Below are 17,549 nucleotides of genomic sequence, written 5' to 3'. Positions count from 1 at the left end.
AGACGAGAGCACAGCTGCTAAACCTTTGGCTGTGTCTCATTTCACGTACTTACACTTGCTATTTTGAGTACACGTGCATTCAGACTGACAGGTGTGGCAAAATGCAGAGTGCTATGGATACCTGGCTGGTGTACTCAAAACTGTCAAAATATTCAGTGTGAGATGCTGGACAATTTCCACACTCAACAGTCGTCCTCATCGCCACGTGGCAGAAAGGGAGGGACCACGAACATATTTTCGAACTGTGGTGTGTGAGAAAGCTGCAGCTGTTGCGGAACATCGCACTATACCAATGCAAATTGTACACTTTCACACAAAAGTGCTGAACCTTTACTAACACTATGCAACTGTTGGATAGAAGACATCCAAATATGTATTGTGTGTGTGGAAAAAGAGGGCTTTAAACACATCAACTTCTGGCTAAAATAACCAAACATAGTGCGGCAGATATGTTGGCAGGTGATGCATTCAAATTATACGAATATGTCGAGTAAGTGCAGAAGATCAGTGTGACGTTTGAGAAAACACTACTGTGTCGAAGTTGAAGGACTACACAAGTATGTGTACTAGCACTTAAGAGTACTGTATGTAAGTGAAAGGAAACACAGCCATACTGATGGCTTCTGTCCAACAGCCGAATGGTGGTACTTTGTGAAAAATAAACACTTTTGTGTGGTGTTGTGCAACAGCTGCAGCTTCCTCAGTCAGCAGTTTTAAAATACTTTTATGTTGGTGGTCTCTTTCCACCACGTAGCCAAGATGGTGACAGTTGAGGGTGAAAGCTGACCAGCGTTTCAGACTTGATTTTTGGACTGTTTTGAGTGATTCATCCAGGTACTTGTAGTGCACTGCATATTTCCATACTTGTCAGTGAAGGCTCTTATGCACTGATAACAGTGAGAGTTAATGTACAATATATAAGTACGCCATTTGGAACATAGGCACAGCCTCAGTCTTGTTTTCCACTATACCACCTGAACCATTTCCCATTAGTTGATTAATTATTTTTTTAAATTAGTTTGAATAAATAAAGTAAAACATTTTTTGGAATAGTCTCATCCGTGTGTGTCACTTAGTAATCCAGAATCTTGAAGCTGTTGCTGCATTTTCAGTCAACAAACATGTTGTTTATCACATCTTGTGGGTTCATGAGCAAATCCAATAAATTTTCTTTCTCAAACAATAAGATAATAATCTACTGTACAAAATGGATTTTCTCTTTTTTTTTTTAGCAGTAATGATAAACAGTGGGTGTAAATTTGTCATATTCTTTTATGATTAACTTTACCTCACATTATTTTAAGAAACAAAGTAGGTCTTCATGTATCAAACATTGAGAAATTGCAAAAAAGCCAAACACCAGCAGAATAAATAGTTACACTAAATGCTTCAGCACTGAAGTCACCATCCATTTTGTCCCATTATGAGCTCAAAGCTCTATAAATAATGAAGCATATATAATGCTTTAAGAAGTGCATCACAAACAGATGGTGAACTAAGACCTGCTCAGACAAGGAGAGCGAGCGAAGCGGAGAGAGTGCAACCATTCGGCAACAGCAAATACATGCAAGCAAAAAGAAAAAAAACCAACCAAAAAACAAGACTCATTACATTAACACTGTGGTCTGCTGTCAAACCCATCAATACATTCTAGTTGTACGTCTCTTTTCACGTTGCATAGCTGACATAAAACATTTCAAAAACTGGATCAAGGTAAGCTGCGTAAAGGTCAGTCACTGTGTGCTTGGCACAGACGGACGCTCACACAGGTTGCAAGAAAAGTAAAGTCTGGTTTGAAAGTTGATATGTGTTTCTGATGTTTCAAGACTAGTCGGTCCACGAACATTAACCTGTAGCGTCCGTTGTTCTAAGCATACTAGTCTAAAGTATGTCAGCATGGATTAAATTTAATGTTTAGTCTCTGATTATATCAAGTATTCGTTGATGCTTCATTCTTCCTTATTTTGCTCCTCTCGGTTTCTAATAAGATTTGATTTTTTTAATGTTTGTATGATTTTTTTTTTCTGCAGACATTAAATCACAGGTAAACTGGTGTGTTGACCAAAAATGAAAGAGCCATTTTGAGGTACATATGATGTTGCTGCTCCTGTCATTCCTCAATTTCGGACATTTCCACGGCAGTGAAATTAGGCGTTTTGGAAGTCCTTCTCCCCACAGGGCATCTCACTGATAGCGGTCCTGGTAGTCCCCATTCCCTAAATGTTCCTCTTCCTCTTGCATGGTCACCCCTCTCTTCTTTTTCCAGCCCTGTTTTCGACTCGATGATTTGTCTGTTGTTCCGTAGCTCTTTTTGGGGCCCATCATATTCTCGCTGTTGAGCTCTGACTCCTCAGCCAGCTCGTCCTCATCAATAATGCCACATTTATCCTCGCTCGTGCTCTCAGGGTTGGCCCATTCCTGCTGCTCTCCCGAAGCAAAGATAGCATAGAAGATGACCCCTGTGTAATGCACCATGGACGCAATAACAAAGACATTCTGCCACTCTAGACGAGTCTGTAGGGAGATAAATGGAGTCAATAAATTTCCAGTTCGAGGCAGACTTACTGATCTTTCAATGATGTACCACTGAGGTAACCCTGTAAATCCACTGCCTTACTCATGGCACTGAAAATACTAGAGCTGCAATGTGTATAATACATTTTACACGGCCATCAATTATTAACAATAGCCTTTGATATGTGCAAGATTACATACAGCAAGTCAGTGGCCCACAAAAGTCATACCTGATATAATTTATACACGCGATCGGGAAAACCTTATAGAGGGACACTGTGTCTAAATGTCCTGTCAGGTTGGGTACATACATGTAGAGAAGAACATTTGACGATATCTAAGGTAAACTACTGCTGAAAAAAACAAATAAATAACTGCGAACACATATGCAAAACAGTCAGTTGTACCTTGTGTTTAGTCAACGCTCCGACAATTAGGGGACACACCATTCCAGACAGCGTTCCCACCCCGTTAGAAATGCCCATCAGGATGCTGGCATAGCGAGGAGCAATGTCCAGATGATTGACATTAAAACCTAACAACACAGAACACAAAAGAACGTTTGATTGTTGTAAGTAGAACACAATAATACAACAAATTCATATATTTTTTTCTTTTTGGCAATTGAATATCTTGTAACAGTGAACATGTTTCAGAACTGCATATGCACTTAATTTTTTTGGTTGCCTTGTCTACAATCTATAAAATATTCAGTAGAAGTGCCTCTGTGAATGTTTGGCAGACTAATGCATGTATACTGCATCACACCCAAAGGAAAATACAGCATATAGTGTGTTTCATTTTTGAGAAAATTCTTTCATGACCCGCAAGAAAATTGAGGAAGAGGAACAATAGGGGGGAAAAAAAGGCTTGTTAGCAACCTCCTGCACAGTTGACTGTTTTCCACTTGTGGAGTTTTATGTTAAACTTTAAATTATCAAGCGTAAAATTCTAAGTTTAACGAAACATTTCTGTTGTAATACCTGAAATGGCGAATCCACTGAAGCCTACAGCAAGGACAAGGAAGGAAATGGCAACCCCTCGAGTGTGAGAAAACCCCACCACCAACAGCAGAGTAGCCTCCATACCAAATCCTGTGACAAAACAGCATGTGCAGAATTAACTCATGTTAGAAACTCTATAATCAGACTTTCCAGTTGAATTGCACATCAGGTGTTTGTAAGAAATGTATCCATAACCTCCCAACCTACAGAGCAAATGGAAAATAATTGGCTAATAATGTTGCTGTCTTCCAAATTACATACTTCCCTTAGTACACTAACAATTGGTGCTGTCACATGTTTGGACTTTTACTTGTGTAGTGCAGGAATTTTGACAGTGTAGTGTTGTCTCAAATCTTAATTAAGAAGTTTCAAAGCTCTTAGTTATTTGTAAATGAATCAGTCATTCTGTTTCATTGCATGGAGATCAACTAGTTCATAACTCTCCAGCTAGAAGGAACCACAGAGGCTAAACACAGAGGGGTACTGTGTGCACCCACAGACTGGGACACAAATATAAAAGGGTGATTAAAACCGACCTCTGGACGGTACCCCTACAGATTGACACTTCAGTACAGCAGTACTACTATAAATAGCAATACACATATAATTTACATTGTAAAACATGTCCATAATAAGAATAATAAGATATGTTTACACAGACGTACCTCCACAGTTCATGAGTTTCCTCACATTGGTGGTAGACATGATTTTGTTACTGCGTAAGAAGTCAGCCAGCTGTCCTCCAATAGGAACTACAATCGTCATCACCATGTGGGGAACAGCAGAGATGATCCCCACCTGGAAGCAGTTCACACATTCAGAAAGCAAATCCACAGGTGAAGGCCAAAGAAGAAGAATCTCTCTTTATGGACATTTGTCACTGTCTGCTAGATAACTACAACGGAAATGTGAGAGCTACCTTGCTGATGGGGAAGCCAAACACTTCCTCAAAATATGCCGGCTGGCTGATGAGAAGCAGATAGAAGGTCCAGCTGCGGCAGAAGTTGGCTACGATGATCGCATAGACAGGCATTGAGGTGAAGAAACGACGCCACGGAGTCTTGAATTTCTGTGATTGGAAGACAGAAGTCAGTATGCTTTTCATGCGTATGTATTTGTCCGGGTTTTTGTGAAAACATAACAAACTGCACCAGTATGCCCTCAAACTGCACTGGTATGCCCTCAATTTGACATCTTGTTACACACACACACCTCAGTCACACTCAGTTGCTTCATTGTTTCACCGATAGTGGTCTCAATGTACGTCCTCTCCTCGTCCGTGATTGTGGGATGTTCAGCAGGACTCCCATAGGCCAGCAGGAGCCACAGGATGTACCATATCATCCCAAAAACACCTTTTGATGAAATGATAACAACAAAAGTGAATGCACTCCTTCCTTTGTACATGTAGAGATGATTATTTTTAAAGTGATGGCTTTGTAAAGTATGAAAGAGTGGCTTGAGCGTAGGACAGATTAATTAAACCAAGCCTGGACCTTCTTTGGACCACGAACATTTTTCATTATTAAAAATGAAACCAGCGTGAGTCACAGAGCCCAGACAGGAAAATGTTAATTTACATCAATAAATCATGAGATTATATCGCAGCAGAACCAGAGTGGGTTTTTATTAAAACATGTTGCCAAAGTATGAATTTTATGTGAATGTTAATCATTTTAATCAAACTCAAAAGCAATTCAGATAACGCTTATTGAGCAAAGCATGCAAAGTACAACTGCCAGAGAGCAACATGTCAGTCAAGGATTATGAAAACCCCTTTTCATGACATGATTTAAAGATGCCACAGCTGGTGAACATCCTTAATGGTTTACTGTACATACACACTAATTCATTTTTCTATTATAGGATTTATCATTTATACCTATTTGTTTTTTTTAATGGTTCATAAAATTTTTATTCACCCTCTGTATTGGCTAAGAATGCTGTCATAAATGTTGGTAATCCATTAATACTCAAGTGCTCTTCTATTAATCAATAAAGTGTGGATTTATGTGTGTCAGGATGTTTTTCATGAATAAATCTCAGTCCAGATTCTCTGCAGGTTTTTCCAGAAGTTAAGCCTTCCATTTAGGGGAGCTTCCAGATAAATTAATGAACTTAAAAGACTAAAAAGTGTCCTGCTGGATGATAAACTGCAGCCAGAGGATTTTTTTTTTCTCAAACTGGCAACTCAAAAGAACTTCTTATTAATGGGTTGAGACATAATTTAGGTAGATTATTTATTAACTTTTAACAAAACAAATAACTGTTTATAAAGTTTGCAGCAATACTCAATGAATTTATTAGAGAACCCTTTAAATCTTAAAATAAGGCAATCAGTAATTCATTTCAGATTTTACAAAAACAAATAGAAGTAAGATCATTTTTCTACCAGAGGCAGTGTAAAATAAACTTTTGACATAAAGTGTCTTTGTGCAATTGGACACTGTTAGCAGCTACTGTTTGTATGTCTCTATTTCATCGGCAGGTCTGTCTGTCTGAAGGGAACTCAGAGCAAATGTTGACTTGTACTCAAGGATAAAGTGATGCGATTTTGGTGGTCGTAGGTCAAGGATGTGATCTCATAAAACACGTTTATGGCATTTACTTAAGATGAAATGCGCTAATTGGGACAAGGTTTCACACAAATGTCTAAAAGGATCAAATGATAAAGTGATAACATTGCATAGATCTTCTGTGCTGTCAGGTGAAATATGTGCATGAAGCACTGGCATTTTAGAATTTGTAGCTTCTTTTAGCAACGTCCATATTTGTTGTCTACTGTCATAATTTAACTTTGTTCTCGATCAGAATCAGCTTAATAGGCCAGATTCCTTCAAAGTCCTCAATACATACACAGTATTATGTAAGTCTGGACAGACATTAACCCCACAACTGTAAGGTAATTGTAATTTAATTAGTGTGAACATATTTTGCATTTTCACGCTGTTTTTATGTGTGAATAAAGTCTGTGATATTCTTTCAAACATTTGCCTTACCATAAATATAGAAGACCGAAGACCAGCCGACGTACTGAACGAGCACTCCAGCTAAAGGCATGGCGATTACTGCTCCTGCATATGATCCTGGGAAAATTGGTGTCAGATATCAATATTATTCAAGCGGTCACACTTGATCTCTGTGATTTCTGAAAAAACAAGACATGTTGTCTGGTTTATTTTTTTCACAAGTTTCAATATTATAAACAACTGAAATCTCTGACGTCATGTAGTTACAGTGCAACAAATGTAGACTGTACTGCAAAAATGTGTCTTCATAAGAACAAACATATGAAAGAAACACATTAGTTTCACTGAATGAATGCTGTCAAAATGAATCATTAGCACTGCCATTACAGAGAGGGTGCTTTAGTGTTTTCTATTATCCGACAGATTCATGAACACTGTTGTTTTGAATAGAGAAGACTGTGTGATAGGGCTTTTGGACAGTAAGCAATGTGACACTTCATTTAGGTGAATAGCGGGTGAAGCTCCTTCAGAATACGCAGGTGAGCCGTGTTCATTTACAGACAGTGTCAAGAGGGTTTTGATGCATGGGTTGTCATGGTACCAATTTAAAGTGCAACACGGTCATTTTCATTTCAGCAGAGCCAGCAGGAAACTGAATCTGCAAAACAAAATAAGCTCTTTCATGTCCATTTAGTAACCAGCCCCACTTTGACTTGCATGGTTGTGTAAATTGCAAAAACAGGTTTGGTGAAAATCACTGTGCTGATGTCAGTTTGGGAAAATTCACAGAACATATTTGATCAAATGAAACAGAGGCGTCCCTCACCACAGAATGATGTGGTCGCCAGTCGACTCCGTTCAAGAGGTGGCGCCCATTTGGACCACATCCCATGGCATGCTGGGTAGGTAACACCCTAGAAAAGTGAAGATGACAAAAGTCAAAGATCGACTTGAGGTGAAACCTGGGATTCACGAATGCTTTAATGCTTTAAAGCAATAGTTTGATGTTGTGGTAAATATGTTTGTTTTCTGACTGAGTTAGAGGATTAAATTGATACCTTTATCAATAAATATAAAGCTACAATGGGCAACCAGAGGTTTGCACAAAACCTGCTAGTCTGACTCTTTTAAAAATCCAGAATTTTGTTCAACTTTTCAAAAACCGAAGATTAAAAACTACGCGTTTGCTTTGAGAGGGCATTTTGTGCCAGTTGGTATAATAGTCACAAACATTTGTAAAACAACAACTTGTTTTGTATTCCTGTGCAGATTAAACAAAAAAACTACAATGTGGCCATCATTGAGCTTCGGAGGTGCCACTAGATGGATAATGTTATCTTTGGTTGTTTCCCTCCTACTCCTGTCAACAGGATCGCTATTGTTTTCTCCCATATTTGTTATATCTTACCTCCACTAAGCCCTGGAGGATGCGCACAAACATGACGCAGCCGTAGTGCACCCTCGCTGCTGATGGGATGAACATATTCAGCACTGACGTCAGGAAAATGGCAGCCCCAAACACCCTGTAGAAAAACTGGAACGTCATCATTTAGTGTAAAAGTGAAGACGAGTCAACTTCTTCACTGCAGGCTTTTAGCGTAGCTTAGCATAAAGACAGGAAATGGGTGGAGGGGGTTGGTGGGTGGAGGGGGGCCTTTCTAACTAAGTAGAGAGCGTTTGTATTTACCCAGGGTCCTAAGGTTCTGAGGTCCTGTGCTCCTATTTTCCCAGGGTCCTAAGTACCTAAATTCCTAAGTACCTAAGTTCCTAAGTACCCAAGTTCCTAGGTTCTCAAGTTCATATGTTCCCATGGCCTTCTGTTCCTTTGGTAATTGTTGTTAAGGTTCTATGTTCCTACTATCCTATGCTCCCCATTTGAACCCTAACCCAAAAGCCAACCCACAATAGCCCATGTCATATTAAGCTAATAAATAGTTTCCCATCGTGTGTCATATAAATCCAGGGGGACATAGGACATAGGACCCTAGGAATAAACTTGGGGACACCTGAAATAGTCTAATATTTCAGCATCTTGACTGTTGTGTGTTGTGATATTGTCCAGATCTGTGAGTAACACAACAAACACATGCGACCCAGCGTCTGAAAGCTACTGTCGATGTCTAATATTGGCAGGCAGTATATCTCCAAATATCTGACAGTCAAAGCATCTCAGTCAGCCTTATAATGAGACAGATCTCATGCCTCTGCCTTTCATGGACTGAGATAAAGACATCCCATTCAATCCACAAGTTTCTGCTTCATCAATGCGGTACCTTCTCCTTTCTCCTTCACCTCATCCCCCCTTCCTCCTCTTTTTCCAAAACAGTGTGTAAGTGACACTTGTAATATTCCAGTGGCTGGTGTTTCAGAAAGAAATCAGAGGCAGGATCTTTCATTATTAACTCTGTCAGTGGCGTGTCCTCTTTTCCTGTGAAGCTTTTATTACAGGACTGCTATCTACTCCATCAGCACAGCTCACCACACCGTGCTGCTTTAACCCTTTAACCACAAGGGCTGAGGAGACGCTCCCTCAAAACCTTTACTTATTCATTGTCCTTCCTATGATCCTTTCTTAACATACATAATCAGGACTGCCATCATCTGTGTCTACACATCTCACCTCACATTTAACAACAAAGAGTTTCTGTCTCATCATTAACCGCATCAGTGTTTCTCTACACTGTTTAGGGCTACCTCCAAGTTTTACTTCCACTACTGACTGATTCGTTGTAAAGTTATATCAATTAAATGCTTTTTTTCTTCTATTTTTTTTTTAATCAAAACAAAAAAAAAAACCACAACAACAAAATATCGAGCTGTTGGTGATGTAAAACAGGGATTACAGTTAGCGTGAAGCTACAAACAGTCATGAAGTCAAAAAGTGCATGTGACCTGTTGGCGAACAGCTTGTTGGAGATGAAGCCACCAGGGATTTGAGTGACAATGTAGCCCCAGAAGAAGGAGCCGTGTATCAGCCCCACCGTCTCTGGGTCCCAGTTAAACTGAGCTTTCTGGAAAAGTAGAAAAGGGTGATGATTGGAATTTAAAATGTAAAAAAGTAGCACTTTTCTTATCCTAATACTGAACTCATTACTCACTTAGTCCAACTCTAGCTTATGGTGGCTGGTATTAACTTATCAAACTATAAATAGCCTAAGTAGTGCTGTTCAACTGATGTTACAATGAGTTTACTCTAACTCTTCACTACTTGTACTGCTGTTAAACTATGTTTTATTTACCTCGATATTGTCGTTACAGTAAATGCTGTTCAATAAACCTGACAGTGTCACATAAATCCCTTAAACATTGATTAATATATATGAAAGAAAATGTAGTCTACATGTAAAGCCAGACTGTCATCTATGTTTTATTCCATGGTATATAAAGCAACATAAAAGAAACACATTACAAAGGCCTAAAAAATGTAGTAACCCAGAGGGGCCTAGTCTCCAGCTACCTGAAGCACTGGAGTCCCATTGATATAGACAGTGTTGTTGTTCACCATCTCCACAATGGCCACACCAAGATTACATCGAATGCCAAATGAGATGCAGAAGCCCAGGCCGCTGAGGATGGCAATTATATAGCGTTTAGGCAGGCCGCCGCAGCTGCAGTCCAGCAGCGGGGCAGGACGTGATGTTGATGCCACAGGACGCCCATCTTCCGTCAGCTCAATGTCGTCCTCTTCTTCCACATTACTGCCATCAATTTTCCTAAAGAGCAAATCAACATTTATCAGTTTATCTTGGAAAACCATTAACATGTATCCATGTTCCTCCTTGACTTTGTGTCCCGTTTACAAGCATATAATGTTGTCTTGTCTATAACTTCATCAGAAAAATAGTACAGTGACAAGGCAACATCCTGCTGAGGGAAGAGGAGAAAAAGGTCACAGAGCTGTAGTTATCAGGTTGCTTTCAGGGGCATCACCCTCCACACCTGTTCCACCACCCAGAATTTAAAAATGTATTGTCCACTGGTGCATTGACCAAAATTGGCTGATAAAGATTGACTTGTATTTTTTCAGTCCAATATTTTGCAGCTTTTACAGGTATTTATGTTGACATATTTGTTGATATTTTTTCAATTATGTCTATGTTATTGTAACTCACATATGAACTGCATTATGAAAAGTGTATTTTTACAGAGAAACAAATTGATGAACATTTCAATTGATTTTGATTGTCCTTAGTTTGGATAAATGCATTGTGATGAATGAGAAAAATTCATATTTTGCACAAGAAAATGCACATAAGTGAAAAAAGGTGTCATTTTAAAAAAAATCTAAAGTGATGGTGTAAATAATAATTGTTGTTATTAAATCTATATGTTGAAATAGTAAGGAATTCAAATATTCCTTTTCAAATGAAATGTCAAATTTACATGACATATTAATGTTACACACACAGAAGTCATCCTCTAGGAAATTGCCTACTTAGTGCTTTATCTCCTAAATTCAATCTTATTTCTATATTAAGACTCACCCACTATACACACACACAACCTTCTGTGAAATATGTATCAGATATGAAATATGTATTCCCATTTTAAAATAAAATCTATGATTACATCATTGGCATTGCCTGGCAAGCACAGGAATCAAATATTTATTTTTATCGTCAAGATCCCGGCGAACACGCCGGGCTTAATGTGCTCGCTCACAGGGTCTTCAAGTCCCTTCGACAGCAGATGTTTCAGCCTTTTCAGTTGAGCTTTCCTACAAAGTTACCTAAAAAATAATCTCTACTGTGAATACAAAACACAGATCATGAGTAAAAAGACTGGTCTTATTGCGGTCCAACATCTATAAAGTGTAGTTTAAATAGCCGGCACACACACACACACACAAACACAAACACAGTCTTCATGCTTCCCTCCCATCACTCTGCATACAAACCCTCTCACCGCTGCAGTTTTCCCAGAGAGTCCCCGACAGTGTTCTTCACTTCCTCCTTCCCAGGTTTTAGCACCTGCTCTTTCAAACCTGCTAAACCAAAAGGCATTTTTCCTCGAGGTCTTTCTCTTCCCCCGCTTATCCCAAAACACTGTCTTGATACCTCACTGGCACACTTTGTTCTAAGAAAGAAAACCAAAATCCACTAGAAGCTGTTCCTCATCCTTCCCGAGTTTGTGGCACTGGGGATTGGCTCCACCTTTCAGGGGTGCCAAGGGTGCCTCAGAAGTAACAAGGACTTTTCTCCTCCACTTTTTGGAGAGGATTCAGTGAAGAAGTCGAGGGGAGGATGATGCTGAAGTATTCCTCAATGTCCAAAACATAATTCATTTAGACCCTCTGGCACTTGCTTCATGTCTGAAAGATCCATTCAAGTGTGATGAAAAAGGACGCAAGCAAATGAAATTGTAGTATCCAGTTTTTTTAGTCTTCAAGCATCGTGGTCCCCTTTTGTCTGCAGCTAAACTGAATGAGCCTCTTCGATCTCCTCTCCATCTCATAACTCATCCATTCCTGGTGAGGAGGGGCAGGTGTAGCTGGTTTTTCAAAACCCAGCCCCTCGCTTTTACACATCAGCATCTTCATCTCCCCAGCACCACCCCTTTGGCTTGTTAGGTTCATCTGATAGCAGCCCAGTGGACGAACTATTAAATATGCATACGTTGCGTTGAGAAGAGACAGGAGTAACTGGACTGCTGTGGTGTAAACGTGGGAGCAGGTGAAACCGAAGACAGTGCAATCGAGCTCCAGGTAACCCTTCCGTTCTCTGACAACTTTTCCATGTCTACTGAATAAGCGATGGAAATCATAACTTCTGCCATACAGTTGAGTCTTTCATAAACCTGCCACCACCAACAACATATTGCTTACCATCTGACACTGACGGGCAGCTCCCTGAAAGACCTCTTTTGTCAGCCATGAGTGAATTTTCTTCTTTGCAGATCATTAAATATGCAGAATTTTAAAACAGAAATTGAGATTTTAAAATTTAAACAGCAGACTTGATGGTGCAGACCTGGGCCCTCAGAATCTGGTTTAGCAATGGGCTGTAGCAGAGTGACTGCTCAGGGTGGTACTGGTCCTCCAGCTGGTTATGCACTCCATAAATAAACCAAGAACTCAGTCCCCAGTGAACACTTCCAATAAATAAGGTTCTTTTTACCAGAAATATCACAGCCCCATTAATGAAACATGAATAGACTGCCCTGGTGTATGTTCTTTGAAATGTACACTGGTTTTATGTTTTTAGGCCTATTTATTGATCTACTTTTTTAGATAAGGGGATTTCTCAGTTGATTGGTGGAACATTACGAATTATTAGTCTCTTGAAAATGCATTGTTAACTTCTAAATCTATCTAAATTAATAATAATAATTTCAATGGTTATGGATGATATAGATGATATGATGGGGTAACTATAATTACACCAGCAAAGCCCAACCACTCTCACGGTCTCTCTCTCTCTACTCTTTCAGATGCAACTCAAGGTAAATGTGCTGCTTATTCTTCTTGGCAGTAAGAGAATAACATCTGAATATGAAGCCAAGGACTGTGAACAAAAAAGGCTTTCCACTTCTAAATAAGTCGTGCTTGCCATCTACTGTTTGGAATCAGGAAGTGTTCATCATATTCTGCAAAGACACAACCAACAAACTGAATACAATTATGATATTTACACAGTGGTGAAATACAGCTAAGTAGATATAGCTAAGTGTTAGAGGTCAAACAGAAGGAGTAACAAACAATGCGGTGATCTGACAGCTGAAGGAAGGAGAGGCAGAACTAAACAAACAGGGTGCTGATGGGCTGATGAAACACAGCTGAGCACCAGATATGCTGGGGGGGAAAAAACTAAGACAGGAAGTAACACTAAACACACAAAAAAGGCAGGTAATTTCAAAATAAAACAGGAAACCTAACAAACTAGAAGCCATGACAGTATGATGCACTATTGTTGCACTGAAAAGTAACATCCTTGTGTGTGACTTGAGTGCTGTGTTGGAGGGGTACAGGGATTTGTTTAAGGGAACTTCAGTGGTGCAAACGAGAAAGAGGCCAGCTCTACTAATAACATATATTTGGATTTTCCATTTGCTAGGTTTTCATCTGAGTTATAGTGATATTTTATTTTTTTATTAAGATAAATATAATTTCGCGTGTCATGGTGTAAAATGTGGAGAACTGTTTCCTGAGGAGTTGTTTGGAGACATAGCTAGAGAAGCCCAATACCCAATTATGTTAATTTCAATATTAAGTATTGGCTAAAGAGCTTCAACTGTTTGCTTTCTGCTACCAGACACTACTTAACTACTCACCCAGGACGTTCAGTACAAATGAGAGGCTGAATGAGTTTTCTGGAATTATTTTGCATCAGATCATCTTCATCTTTGGAAAAATTTGTTTACCTTTGATCAAATTATCAGGTGATGAGGTCAAAAACAAAACAGGACAAGTAAGGATTGTGTTTCAGGAATAATTTACCGAGAAAAAGATCATATGTCATGACGAAGAATGTATAAAATGTGTTGAAAAATGGCTTAAAACAGCAAGAACATGCTAAAATGGCTTAAAACACGAAAGAAGAAAATAATTATTTGTTAATTTTTTATTTCAGGAATTGTGTTAGATATGAATTAATTGTTATTTTATCAATCCTCTGCTAAGTGGCCTGATCAGCTATCCTGAGTTCAATTGCTTTTGTCTTTCCTGTAAATGCCTTCACTGAGGAAACATCACATCACTCTCGTGATTATTTCTCCCCTTTTTCAGGTGTAACATGGGCACCTCACTACACCAGTGTTTCGTCAAGCTAAACCCACGACGGATTAAAATTTCCATTTTATAGCACATTAAGACTAACTTAATTGACTCGATAACTCTTCGTAAAATAAGAACTTAACGGTTAGTTCAAACAATGTTCAACTCAACAGAAATAAAATAAAACTCACTAAAAAACGCCTCATTAGTCTTCACCTTGGTCTAAATAAATAAACCGATGGAAATGGTACTTCACAAGTACTTCACAAGTTCTGTGGTGTCTGTAACATATTAACACTTTGCATAAAAATATGATGTTTTCCAGGTTTCTTTGCAGCATTTAATTTCTAGTTGGAAAAGATTTGACTCACCTTGAAAACAGTGTAAACGATGACAGTATCTAAACGTTCGAAGGGATGGCAGCTGTCAATGCGTGCTAACCGTCTTCCATGATACACTTCGACAACAGCCCCAAAATGTGTTATCCCAAGAACTTTTGTAATCGTTTGTCTGCCTGAAATAAAAGTTTTTGTTAAAATACCTAACTGGCAAAATCACATTTTACAGTTCACCATCATTCTAACTTAACTATTAATTCAAATTGTAATAGTAATACTAATTTTAACTCATTCTAAATACTGCAGTGTTGAATGCTGCCCATTCAAGTGAGCAGTCAGGGGTCTGACTCTGAATACAGTTTGTCACGGTACAAAAAGCACCGGCTTGTTATGGTGGATCAGGAAACGAACCCAAAAACAGAACACAGTTTAACAATGAAAACAGGTTTATTTTTTTAATTTATTAATTTATTTTATTCACTTTTTTAATCCCCGAGGGGAAATTTCTTCACTACAGCGGGGGGGGCTCTGAGGGGGGAGCTGCTGTAGCAGGCTGCCACTAGTGCAGCGCCAGGTAACCTGACCTGAGGTGCATGTTTTTGGATGATGGGAGGAAGCCGGAGAACCCGGAGAGAACCCACGCAAGTACAGGGAGAACATGCAAACTCTGCACAGAAAGGCCCAGGACCAGATTCAAACCCGGAACCTTTTTGCTGTGAGGCGACAACGCCGTGCCACCCCTATTATTGAAAATTGGTTGTGGTGTGGTTAATGTGCAGGGATGGGTGGACAGAATATCTGAACAGATCCGAGGTTTGATGAGGAGAGTTCAGTCTTGGTGGGCTGCAGCAGCAGGTTTAGAAAGGTAGGCAGGCAGGATATCCTCCGGAGTGGGAAGGCAGACTCTCGTGGGATAGGTGGCAGGTCAACAAATGAAGACAAGTGAGACAAAACAATAATTTGGACAGAGTTCAAGTAACAAAGACGTACTATCGTCGGGCAAGGTGGTCTGAGTCATAGTACTGCGGACTGAACGATCTGACAAGATGGTGTGGCGAGCCCGGGTTGATATACTGCAAGGGGTGATTAGTTGAATGAAGGTCCCCATGGTGATGTGGCCATCTTGATTTCCCTGTTTGATCAGCCCCATACCAGATTTTAGTTGGCAGTAGGGTGGGCCTAGTAAAACCAAATTTGTCCTTCTGTATTAGGTTCACCTGCTGCTGTTTTGTTGGTTGTTTTATTTAGCATTTTACTACTTTGTTCTACAGTGTTTTGCTGCTTGTACTATTTTGCTTTTCATTTTGTTTTGGTTTGCGTCCTGTTTTGATGTGTTGGGTTTGGCTTTGCTTGAATATTTTGTTTCTCTGTTATTTGGGAACAGGATGTCTGTGCTGCACGTGGGTTTGTATTGATGATGGAGAGGTGTGTCTTATCCATGACGTGTTTGAGTGCATTGCCATTTGGATTTGTTTTCTTGCATTGAAAGTCAGGCTGTTTTTCTTTCAAATCTCCCATGATAAGAAAGTGAATGGGGGTGGCGACCGCAGTGACGAGGGTTTCCGAAGGTTTTATTCCGGATTCCGGATATGTAACAACGTTGTAAGATCCATTAGAGCAGTGGTTCTTAACCTGGGTTCGATCGAACCCCAGGGGTTCAAATCATTCATTGAGTTATGTTTTTGTGTGAAATTCATGTTTTGTTGGTTTTGTTCTTTGCACACAGTGATTTTGTGTGCAACTGATGCATGGTTCATTTTGTGCACTAATAAAATATATACCTATGTTTTGAAGAAATCATATTTTATTTTTCCAATTACGAAGGGTTCGGTGAATGCACTGATGAAGCTCGCAGGGTTCAGTACCTCCAATAAGGTTAAGAACCACTGCGTTAGAGACTCTGGTGTCTGAGGGTTGAACAGTGATGGAGTCCAGGGGTCCGGAGAGTGAGAGTGTGTATGAGAGAAAGTTCTCCTGCTGGGGCTGAGTCAAAAACGCACTGGTGGAACAGCAGCGAGACGGATGTGAAGGAATATATGAAGTATATCTCTGGCCTTGTCTTAGTTGCAAAGTTCATCATATCCTCTTACGTGTTTTAAAAGAGTGCAGCTTCTGGTAAACTGCTGCAGTCGTCCTGAAGACTGTTAAAGTAATCCCCTGTGCTGCAGCTGGGGTCTGTAATGGATTGGGAAAAAATTGTGTAGGCCACCAAACCCACAGATACAGAAAAACAAGTTGAGACGCCAACATAATAAGTGACTTTAAGTAGTCTTTTAGCCCAACGACGCCACAAACCTCTGGTCTGAACCATAGCAAGCAAAGTGTTAGCGGTAGGTGTTTGTTGACTTTCCTCCACTTGAAGTTGAAAATCACACAATTCTTCCCTAAGACTTTTAATCTCTTCATCTTTTTCCTCTACCTGATTTTCCAATAGCTCATCCTTGGCAATGATATTTGCGTTCTCGTTTTGTAGTTCCACTAAATGTTTGTTAGTCTTCTCGGCTTGACATTGAAAAGCACGCAATTCTTCCCTAAGACTTTTAATCTCTTCATCTTTTTCCTCTACCTGATTTTCCAATAGCTCATCCTTATCAATGATATTTGCGTTCTCGTTTTGTAGTTCCACTAAATGTTTGTTAGTCTTCTCGGCTTGCCATTGAAAAGCACGCAATTCTTCCCTGAGACTTTTATTTTCATTACGTCCTTCCTCTACCTCATGTTCCAATAGCTCATCCTTATCAATGATATTTGCGTTCTCGTTTTGTAGTTCCACTAAATGTTTGTTAGTCTTCTCGGCTTGCCATTGAAAAGCACGCAATTCTTCCCTAAGACTTTTAATTTCATTACGTCCTTTCTCTACCTGATGTTCCAATAGCTTATCCTTAGCAATGATATTTGCATTCTCATTTTGTAGTTCCAGTAAATGTGTATTCTCAGTTTGACATTGACAATTACGCAAATCTTCCCTAAGACTTTTAATCTCTTCATCTTTTTCCTCTACCTGATATTCCAA

General features: G+C 39.5%; 1 protein-coding gene across 1 annotated transcript; it reads right to left on the bottom strand.

Annotated features, from left to right (window-relative positions):
• Positions 1-1,258: 1,258 nt before the first annotated feature.
• slc17a8 (solute carrier family 17 member 8) lies at positions 1,259-11,874 on the bottom strand. The gene is made up of 12 exons (XM_069162610.1): positions 11,393-11,874; positions 9,945-10,200; positions 9,380-9,498; positions 7,896-8,010; positions 7,314-7,401; positions 6,518-6,604; positions 4,731-4,873; positions 4,438-4,587; positions 4,184-4,316; positions 3,498-3,608; positions 2,922-3,049; positions 1,259-2,514 (listed from the first exon to the last, which is right to left on the bottom strand). The coding sequence occupies exons 1-12, from the start codon at positions 11,488-11,490 to the stop codon at positions 2,185-2,187; spliced, it is 1,758 nt and encodes a 585-aa protein (XP_069018711.1). The 5' UTR covers positions 11,491-11,874; the 3' UTR covers positions 1,259-2,184.
• Positions 11,875-17,549: the final 5,675 nt, after the last annotated feature.

The sequence above is a fragment of the Embiotoca jacksoni genome, unplaced genomic scaffold (genome assembly GCF_022577435.1).
Source record: "Embiotoca jacksoni isolate LCO1_2020_lvr unplaced genomic scaffold, fEmbJac1.0.p SCAF_3, whole genome shotgun sequence".
NCBI classification, from domain to species: domain Eukaryota; kingdom Metazoa; phylum Chordata; class Actinopteri; family Embiotocidae; genus Embiotoca; species Embiotoca jacksoni.
Note: the sequence above shows the minus strand (reverse complement) of the source record. Positions and strands in the feature narration are given on the sequence as shown.

Coding starts and splice junctions, on each gene's coding strand:
- slc17a8 (XM_069162610.1), bottom strand. CDS start 11,490: ATGCCTTTTGGTTTAGCAGGTTTGAAAGAGCAGGTGCTAAAACCTGGG. Junction 4,874..6,517: donor TTCGGTCTTCTATATTTATG/GTAAGGCAAATG, acceptor TTTCATCAAAAG/GTGTTTTTGGGATGATATGG. Junction 4,317..4,437: donor TTGGCTTCCCCATCAGCAAG/GTAGCTCTCACA, acceptor AACTGCTTCCAG/GTGGGGATCATCTCTGCTGT.